General features: G+C 43.2%; 1 protein-coding gene across 1 annotated transcript; it reads left to right on the top strand.

Moving 5' to 3' along the window:
• The first annotated feature begins 2,524 nt into the window (after nucleotides 1–2,524).
• LOC148223768 (uncharacterized) lies at nucleotides 2,525–3,749 on the top strand. Its single transcript, XM_088166117.1, is given in 5 exon segments — nucleotides 2,525–2,564; nucleotides 2,567–2,928; nucleotides 2,930–3,138; nucleotides 3,203–3,425; nucleotides 3,615–3,749. Coding segments are annotated over 5 exon segments (969 nt in total).
• The last annotated feature ends 7,185 nt before the right edge of the window (nucleotides 3,750–10,934 follow it).

Raw genomic sequence — 10,934 nt, forward strand, 5'->3', positions numbered from 1 at the left:
CTGCCAGGGTATCAATGTTGTCTGCAGGATCTTCGGGTGTGGGGAAAAGTGCTTGGCAGCAGCATTCCTGAACACCTCCTCACCTGACTCTCAGCAGTCCTTGGCTGATATTCCTGTGCCAAAGTGCTGTTGCCCAAAAGCATTTTGTTGCTCAACAACATTTTACCCTGATACACAAAGTGAGAAACTCAGTGCCGGAAGTGTAACAAGAAACTAATGAAGATTCACAACAGATAAGTAGTTCCTCAGAAATCTGAGGTGTAAGCTCACAATATAACCTTATAAATGTTGCCTAACAGGAAAGTTTGGCTTCTGGATGGTCCAAGGGAGCTTTGCTCAGCAGTGCTCACAAGCAGAGGCCAGAAGATTCCAGTGTCTTGATTCTCTTGTTTCCTTCTCTTTTGGGACAGCACATGGCAACATGTTCAGTCCACAGAATGGGAACTCTTGGTGTTACTGAAAAAGGACCAAGCAAGTTCCATGATCCAACCCACTTTGCAGTGAAGTGCCTTTAGGTTTCCTCACAGCTCCCTGCAAAAATAATTTTTCCATTGTGGCTAAAATCCCTGTCACACAGTGGAGCCCAGAGCTGTTCCCAAAGATGGACAGACACTGAGCAAACTGCAAAATTACCCTCCCATGTCAGTGCAGCTGCACCTTCCCAGGGAGCAGAGATGCTTCCCACTGCACCGTGGGCATGGACCAGCTCTGGGCTCAGCAAAGGGCTCTATCCCTATTCCCCATTCACAGCAGGCTCAGCAGAAAACAGAGGCAATCCCAGATGACAAGTGCCAAGGCTGGGCCAATGAATAATGTTGATAATGCCTCTGTGAGAATATATTTAAGAAGAGTATCAAAACAAAGCAGGGTGTGTGGTTTCAATTCCAATCAGAAAAGAGGAGGAGGTGAGAACATGTGAGGGAAGCAACATGGAGACACCAGTGTCCGTGGAGACAGAGGTGGAGGAAGTGTTCCAGGCACTGGAGCCATGATTCCACTGCAGGTCATGGTGAGACCATGGCGTAAGGGTCGGTCTGAAGTTTCCCTCATTTTTGCCTCACGACCGTAGCAAGAAGACCCCAAGGACCCCCACCCAGGATGACTCCGGAAAATGGGTTACTGGCCTGACTGAGGTGGATGCTTGCCAAGTGACTGTGTGCACGTGTGTTGTGCTCACTGCACTGTCCTGTCCTGGTACCATCTGAAGCCTGCATGTACTGCACGTAACCACCTGTCACTCAGAGCACCTCACAATGGTCCATAAATCTTCCCACTTCTTGGCCAGAAGCCACTCGCTTTGGAGAAGGACTATAAAAGAGCCATCCTCTGGAGAAGACCCTTGGGATTCCCCCATGGATGAAGACCCATCCATTGGCTGGCCCACGAAGACGTCAATCTCATTTGTTGGTAGCTTTTTCCCCATTCCTCTCTTTCTCTCTCCTGTATCTCTTCCCTCTATTGCAATTGAGGTGTTGGCATTTAATAAACATGCATTGCTGTGAATAAACTGATTTGTCCTGCGCTGCTTCCTGTTTGCACCTCTGAGATCATATGAACCATCACGATCTCCACCCTGTGTTGGCGGATCATGACATTAAATTGGCATCGTGGACAGGATTTTCTGGCAGAAAGATGTGATGCAAGGTTTTCTGTAGTGGGGAAAGGACATCTTGCTCCGGCCAAACCTAGCTGGCCACCTTGAAAGGGTGAGCCTGTCTAGAAAGCAAGGGGGACAATTCAGATTTCCCGCAAAATACAGACATCTTGGTGGAAAGCATCCCCACGCTCTCTTGTAAGAATTTCACAAAAGATCTCTTAGTGCAAAAGGCGGGACACTGCTGTTGTTGTTGTTTGTCGCTTTTGTGTGAAAATTGATTACTTGGTGTAGTGAAGAGGCAAATCGATGTTTTGTAACTAAGGAGCGCCTCCCAAGTTGCTCTGGTCTCTTCACCCGCACAGGGAAGTGAAGAGGGGCACACAGAGAAAGTTGTTTTGCTCTGTGTGTGTGTAACTTAAGCAATAGACCTCCCTGTTGTGGTTTTTACTTATCCCTTCACAAAATGACTGAAAATTCCAGTGCAACAGATAAAACTGCATTTTATGCTTTAATAGCTAAATATAGTGCCAGACCATCCCAAGGTGGGGAGGAATGGGCGAACAATAATTGTTTTAATATAGAAAATGTGATTGATAGAAGAAGTTCCTTGCAACACGAATCCAAGTTCAAACTAGGCAAAAATAAAACCGTACTCTGCTTAGTTTTGGGAGCTTGTCTTGTAACTGCCATAGAAACTGTCTCTAAGCGAGGAAGTGAGGAAAATATAGTCATAGATTCCCTGCAAAATCTCGTTCAAATTTTGCAAAAACAATTAGTTCAAGAAAGGAATGAGATGAAAACCATTTGTTACAAGCTGCCCTAAGAGAAGAATGTGCAAATTCAAAGCAGGTTGAAACACTAACAGAAAGAGAGGAGAAGGAAATTGTTCATATTAATCAAATCTATCACCAAAAGGAGTTAACTTTAATGAAGGATTATGGGGAACACTGCTGCCCAAAATTGAGACCTGTAAAACACAATACAGTTATCTTGGTCCTGAAGATTTTGACCCACACATAGCTACAAAAGAAATCCCATATTCTGCTACTGAATTGGCTAAACTGAAAAAGGAATATGGGCGACTCCCTCATGAGACAGAGACTGGATATGTATTTCGAGTGTCTCTTACTGGGGGAGATCAAATTCAATTATCAGAAAGAGAAGCTGGTGGGTATTGGGGACATGGGGTTTTCTTAACAACAGGAGATAGAAACTACCCATGGTTCTTTACCCAGCATGCAGCTTTTTGGGCCGAGAGGCTTAACCCCATAGAAAGGGGAGATCCTGGAACTTTAGTTGGTACCCCGGACCAACTTTTGGAAAACATTCACAAAAGCTGCAAGCTTGCAAATGATGCATGAGAGAAAATTGAATACTAACTATGAATCACCTATGCAATTACCTGTAATGCCTGAAATCATGACCCCTTTAATTCGTGGTCTCCCAGAAACACTCAAATCTACCGCAATTCTCCTTCAAAAAACTATGGCATCCATGACACCTGTAGACAGATTGGATAGAGTCCTTGGGCACTCGGGAGACTGATCTGATTCCATGGACTTTTTCCCTCCCTCTGAAACCCTTTCTAGACGGGCTCCAGAGTCTCCTTGACAATAACCATAAAATTTGGACATGGAGCAAAGTTGCAGAAGAGCTGATGAATTACAGCAGGAAATATGGACCTATAAAAGTTCCAGAGGAAAAATTAGAGAAAACTAAAGGTGTTAGACACATTGTTTCTCCTAGTGATAAACCAGAAAAGGGGAAACAGACCTCTAACCACCAGTATTGGTGGTCGTTAGGGCTAAAGAAACAAGTTCCTAAAGATGTAATGGATGGCTTACCACTTGACAAGTTGATAAAAATTGTATTGAATTGGCATTGCCCCAAGTCTATTGCACCTAACTCCCCTACTGTCCAGCCTAGCGCACCCCCTCCTCCACTGGTTGTGGCCAGTGAGCTAAATAGAACCCCTCCACAGGTTCTGGGCAGTGAGCCAAAGCAATCTCCTCCACAGGTTCTGGGAGCCAAAGTTTTCTCCTTCTCAACTTTTGGGAGTGGAACCAAAACAGCTTCAGAAGCAGGGAAACTAGAAACTCCATCTCTCATGGGTGAGCAGAGGGACGAGGAGGAGAAACTGGTTATTTATTAGAGCTCTCACCAGAAATCCTGATACTGGGGACCTCCTGATAACAGCAATAGTTGGTCCTAAAAGGGCACCTGTTACCTTTGTGGTTGACACTGGAGCCCAAATTTCTGCATTAAGAAGAAAAGCTGCCCAGGAATGTGGAATTGTTCCAACAAGGACACAATGTTTTGTTCTCACTGCATTAGGAACCACAGAAGCTATGGATATAGCCCTGATAAAAGTCTTACTTCCTGGAGAGGAGAATTTGTTACTTATTAAAATTGTAATTGGAGATATTCCAAATGATTTATTAGGAATGGATGTCCTTGCTGGGAGACAGTGGGAAGACGAAGAGGGTCGCCTTTGGTCTTTTGGCACACCACATCTTAATATTAGACTGCTCCAAGCTGCACCTTTTTTACCATACAGCAAAATTACTAATGTAAAACAATACCCTCTTCCCACTGGTGCCAAGGAAGGAATCAAATTGGTTATTCAGGATTTGTGAGATCAGGGCATAATAATTGACACTCATTCTCCTTTTAACTCTCCGGTATGGCCAGTCCGTAAACCTAACGGAAAGTGGAGGCTGACAGTAGACCCTCTCACAGCAGCGGTCCCAAATTTAGCTGAATTGATCATTTCAATTCAGGAAAAGGCTCATTCAATTATGGCAACTATAGATGTCAAAGACATGTTTTTTTATGATACCCGTACAGACAGAGGACATGGACTGTTTTGCCTTCACCTGGGAAGGACAGCAATACACTTTCACTAGGCTTCCTCAAGGATATAAACACTCCCCCACTTTGGCCCACCATGCTTTAGCACAAGAATTAGAAAAGATATCCAAACCTGACAATGTAGCTGTCTATCAATACATTGATGATATTCTGGTGGGAGGGGATGAAATTCAAGTAGTGGGGGATATCCAACAAAAAATAATTTCCGATTTGGAAAGCCTTGATTTACAAATTCCCCCAGAGAAAATTCAGAAACCTCAGGAGGTGAAGTTTTTGGGAATTTGGTGGAAAGGAGGTATGACATGTATTCCACCTGACACTCTAACCTCTTTAGATCAAATTAAAATGCCTGAATCCAGGAAAGAGCTCCAACAGGCTCTATGTCTGTTGGTGTTCTGGAGAAAACACATTCCAGATTTTTCAATAATTGCCAGGCCCCTTTATGATGTGCTGAGGAAAGGGATAAAATGGGATTGGACTCCTTCTCAGGAGGAAGCACTGCAATTGTTGATTTTTGAAGCAACTGCACATCAAGCCCTGGGCCCTATTTATCCCACAGATCCTTTCCAGGTAGAATGGGGATTTGCCACCTCGGGATTGTCAGTACACATATGACTGGCAACAGGGCCCAGAAGGCCTTACAAGGCCTGTTGGATTTTATTCCTGTTGTTTTAAAGATGCTGAAAAAAGATACACTACCTGGGGAAAAGGACTGTCTGTTGTTATCTTAGCTCTTATAGAAGTGGAGAAAATTACACGACAACAACCAATTGTACTGAGAGGCCCTTTCAAAGTTATTAAAGCAGTTACCAGCGGGACCCCTCCCCCTGACAGGGTAGCCCAAAGATCCTCGGTCACGAAGTGGTATGCCCAGATCGAACATTACTGTAACATCTTTTCAGTAACAGAAGGAGCTGTAAAAGCTCTGGCAATACAAGAAACTGAAAGCTTGGCTAGCATCCATGACAAACCTGCCTCAGTAATTAAAGTGGCCCCTCCTTTTTCTCCTGAACAATCAGCAAATTCTTGGTTCACTGGTGCTTCTGCCAAACAAGAGGGAAAGGTGTGGAAATACAGGGCAGTAGCTCTCCATTTGGTGAACAAATTATTACTGAGGGAGAAGGCAGTGCTCAGGTTGGTGAGCTGATTGCTGTTTGGAGTGTTTTCCAGCGTGAGACACAGAATACCGCTCTTGTTTGCATCTATACTGACTCCTATGCTGTGTTTAAAGGATGTACAGAGTGGCTTCCTTTCTGGAAGCAAAATTATTGGGAAGTTAACAGAATTCCAGTATGGCAAAAGGAAAGGTGGCAAGAGATTCTAAATAGAGCAAGTCATGGGAATTTTGCCGGAGGTTGGGTTGCTTCTCGCCAGACAGATGCAAATCCAGTTGGTGAATGGAACAATACAGTTGATGAGTTAGCAAGACTAAGTCCCCTGAAAAAGGAGCAAATTATAGAGGACTGGGAACACCTGTTAGAATGGCTGCATATAAAAAGACAACATACAGGTGCAAAAGATTTATACAAATAAGCTTTTGCCCGTGGCTGGCCTGTCACTAGGGAAATGTGTAAAACATGCATATCAGCTTGTGGTCAATGCCACAGACAATTAGAAAGGCATCCTTTGGAAGACGACCTTTTGCACTTAAGAAAGGGTAAAGGCTTATGGGATGTGCGGCAGGTAGATGATATCGGTCCCTTTGAGAAGTCAGGTGGTAAACATTTCTTGCTGGTGGGAGTGGAGATAATATTGGGGTTAGTTCATGCTGAAGCTTTTAATAGAGCTACAGGAGATAATACTGTTAAGGCATTGCAAGGGTGGTTTGGAACTTTCCCAAAACCACAGGAAATTCAATCTGATAATGGGTCTCACATTACTGCTAAAGTAGTAGAGGATTGGGCAAAGGAGGAAGGACTTAAATGGACTTTTCACACCCCCTATTACCCCCAAGCTAACGGAATTGTAGAAAGAACCAATGGTCTCCTAAAGGGACTCCTTAAACCACATGAGGGAAGTTAGGATCTTCAATTATGGCAAGCTGTAAAAGGTATAAATGACAGATGGGAGGTAAATGGGTGTCCCAAAATAACTTTTTTTTGTCCAAAAGCCCCTAGCATCATGCCTGCACTCCAGGGACCAGATGATCCTAAAAATCCAGCCCATTCCCCTGGGCAACCTGTCTTAGTAAATCTCTCTACTGTAGGAGAAGTACCACTAGTGCTAAAAACCCCTCTGAATAAATATGCATGGGTAGCCACCAATGCTTTGGGCAAGAAGCATGGGATAAGTACCTGTTGGATCGTTCCATCATTTTGATCTCCTGCCTCTTGGTGGCAGACTCTGTTGTGTTTACTTTTCACAGAAGAACACCAAGGGACATGAAGACCAGTTAAACCATGATAAACTTTTTGATACTTCTCTGTATCCTACCACAACACCATGGTCTGAAGCTACCATCAGGTATACCAGTGCTCTAGGACCCTACCCCAGAGATCGTCACCCAAACCTTGTGACCCTAGTGCTGCACAATTCTGAGGTATACCGTTCAAGTGACTGGGGTTGGGACAAAAAGGATTGGGCTAGGGTACTAACGGGAATAACTGGTGAAGAAATTAAGGTAGGATGCAGAAAAGTAAAAAAAATCCCTTCACGAGAAAACTACCACCATTGCAATTGATGGGAATTTTTTAGAATCAGATATAACTAGTAGCTTGCACCCCAATATTATGGCGAGTCTCTGCCCCACAACAGTATGAACATGTGAAAAACAAGTCCCTCTTATACCATGTTGTTGCCAGAAAAAGGTTGGTAACTATGCCTTGGACTCCAACACCAACAATGTCGAAATTACAAAGCTTTGTGTGGACAAACTTACCGACTGTTGGCATAACTTTAACCAGACCAACCTATGTAACATGCTATTGGCAGAATGACACAGCAGATGAGTCCGGCTTGAAAGGTTTAACCTATAGGTTCAAAATAAACGCTGTAGAAAAACCCACACTGACTGCAGTAATGACACACCATGGTGTAAGTACTCCCCTAGTGTTGGATGACAAAAGCAAGGTTTTTCTTCCTTTCATGGTAACACAAGGTGATGATGTCGTAATAACCTGTAAATTAATTGCTGAGTCCCTCATCGAACCTGCATACAGTTATGGCATAGGACCTCATGGCCCTGTTTTATACTGTAAAATTCAAAATCAGGATTGTTGGCTAAACTGCTGTACAATTTTCCCATAAAATCATGTGTAGTAAAAACAATACAAAATACTTGGGAGAACTTGATGTTCATGTTGCAACACCTACCACCCAACCCCCGGTTATGCTGAGTCTGAGAATTTTTGAAACTGGACCATAGGTAATCAGAAAAACTGGCCAACAACAAATATTGTTTAATCTGGTATGGTCTCTTAAACAAATCAAATTGTCGATGCAATATAATGTCTCAGAAGTTCAGCCAGCTTGTTCACCTTTTTTGCAAACTTCTTTTGAGGGATGGACAACCTGGTTGCGAAAATGGAATGCTTCCAAGAAACGAATGACAAGAGACATAACCGGTGTTGTGGGAACAGGATTGGGAATTTTGAATAACATCGATTCAGAAGTACTAACGAATAAATTGACTACTACAGCTGGAGATGTAACCAAATTACACAGCCCCTGCAATCATCCTTAGCAGCTTTGGGAACCCAACAGTGGTTGTTATCAAACATATTGCCAAGTTGGGAAAAGGTAAATGTAAATGACCACAAATTGATAATCGATGCACTTGGTGTTACACAAAATAACATCTCTCTGGCTCTCAGCTGTATCCAGGTCCAGTTGTGGATGCAGTCGGTTGCTGCCTCAATTATAAGAGAAGGTGAGGAAGGCACTTTTCCTACTGAAATTCAAAATATAGTCTGGGACTATATTTTGAAAGAGAATTCCAATCCTGGTGGAACTTAGTAAATTTTACCTATGACCGCAACACAAACACAGCCACAGCCTTTATATTGACGATACACAATGCTTCAGTGCATTCAGTATTCCCCATCATTGCATTAGGGTAGAACCATGATGGAGCTATTCTGTATCCTTTCAAGCATGGGAAACGGGCCTGTCAAATTGGTGAGAAGTGGCAAACTGTTAATTTGGGAACTTGCATTGTCCAGGAACAACAAGGGTTTATCTGTGAAGGTAATGCAATTAGAGCTCAAGATATTTGCTTGGGCACAGAACAGAATGTTTGTAGTTTTGAAATTCATCTAAACAACATTCCTGAAACAGTACTGGTGTATATAGGCAACGGATGTGCATGCTTTAGAACTGTTTGTGATAGTGTTTTCATAGAAAATTTTGTAGTGGACACTAAATATTATTCAAATCTTTGTGTTTGTAACTTTACCAGAATTTCAGGATGTGACTTTTCCTATGTAGCTCCAGTTACTTCTTATCACTTTTTGCAGTCAAATCACACTTTGATCCACCTTCTATTGCTCACTCCCATTGGAATCAACCTCTCTCTGTTGAAGCAACTGTTGCTCCACCAGGATCTAATTGACATTTTGGAGAGGATCAAGAAAAACGGACAAAAAACCTTAATAACCATCCATCACAATGTGGAAGAAATACATCTTTTAGAAAGAGTAAAGAAAGATGCCAAACACAGGTTGTAGGATGCTCTCTTTGGGTGGTCACCTACTGCTACAGGTGTCCAGAACAAATTGTGTCATCCCATCATTGTTCTCTTGATTTTGGTTTTAATTGGTTTTACCAGCAATCCTGTACATCATGAATTGGAGGATGATGAAACGGTTAACACAATTGGCATCTGTAATGGATGTACCCAAATCAGTCACTGTTGACATCCCTAAGGTTACTGACACAAGACGAACTACCCAGGTATTAAAAAATAGGATAAACTGTGGTATTGACTGAAATTGCTCATTTTAAATTGTGTGGTATGGTGTTTTTTCTAGAATTAAAATCACTTTTTTTGTTGTTGTTGTTAAAGATTAAAAATTTACTTTTTATTTTGTTGTGTTTGGTAATCAAAAAATTAAAAATTGTTTATTTCTTTGTAATCAAAATTGAATGTATATTTTAATTAGGAATTGATTATTTGTTTTGTTTTGTTTTATCTCTTTCTCTCCTTTTCCTTTTTCCTTTTCCTTTTCCTTTTCCTTTTCCTTTTCCTTTTCCTTTTCCTTTTCCTTTTCCTTTTCCTTTTCCTTTTCCTTTTTTTCCTTTTCCTTTCCCTTATTTTTTCCTACTTCTCTATTCTGTCTGACTGTCTCTGTTTTCCAGGATATGCTACCAGCTTGGACGAGTCCTGAAGACTTCGCAACAACACTAGAAAGGAGCGCTCTTGACAATGATCGTGAGTCCTGAGGTGGCGTAAGGGTCGGTCTGAAGTTTCCTTCATTTTTGCCTCACGACCGTAGCAAGAAGACTCAAGGACCCCCACCCAGGATGACTCCGGAAAATGGGTTACTGGCCTGACTGAGGTGGATGCTTGCCAAGTGACTGTGTGCACGTGTGTTGTGCTCACTGCACTGTCCTGTCCTGATACCATCTGAAGCCTGCATGTACTGCACGTAACCACCTGTCACTCAGAGCACCTCACAATGGTCCATAAATCTTCCCACTTCTTGGCCAGAAGCCACTCGCTTTGGAGAAGGACTATAAAAGAGCCATCCTCTGGAGAAGACCCTTGGGATTCCCCCATGGATGAAGACCCATCCATTGGCTGGCCCACGAGGATGTCCATCTCATCTGTTGATAGCTATTTTCCCATTCCCCTCCTTTTCTCTCTCTATTTTTCTCTGTCCTACATCTCTCCCCTCTATAGCAATTAATTAAATATATAGCATTTAATAAAAATGCCTTGCTGTGAATAAAACTGATTTTGTCCCCCACTGTTGCATCTATGCACCTCTGAGACTGAATGAACCATCACGACCCCCCCTCTGTGTTGGCACATGGTGAGGCATCTGTGCCCCTGCAGCCCATGGATCCAAGGGGGATGCAGAGATCAACCCACAGCCCACGGGTTGGTGCTCACACCAGAGTGGGTGAATGCGTGGAGGAGGCTGTGATCCAGTGGGGGACACAATGAAGAGAGGAGTCCCCTGCTCCCAGGCTGGAGCAGCCAGTGGTTCCAGAGCCTGGAAAGTAGGGACAGTGGGGATGGCTTAAGCAAGGGTGAGGATGAGAGTGGTCTCAAGCCCCATCCAGTCTGCAGAGGTGGCTGAGAAAGTCAGGAACCTCCTGAGGTACAGAACAGGTGTCTACAAGGGAAAAATACATAGTGTCTAATGCTGACAGTTATGTGGGTGTTATGGCATCCTCAGATTGCACTTGGACCCCCAATGTCCTGAAAGGATGCTCTGGGCACTGTGATATCACTGGTGGTTGTAGAAATTTCAGAGAGAAGCAACTTGTGGTTTATAGAAGACATGACCCTGCAATCCAGCAC

The sequence above is a fragment of the Sturnus vulgaris genome, chromosome 5 (genome assembly GCF_052056855.1).
Source record: "Sturnus vulgaris isolate bStuVul1 chromosome 5, bStuVul1.hap1, whole genome shotgun sequence".
Taxonomy (NCBI): domain Eukaryota; kingdom Metazoa; phylum Chordata; class Aves; order Passeriformes; family Sturnidae; genus Sturnus; species Sturnus vulgaris.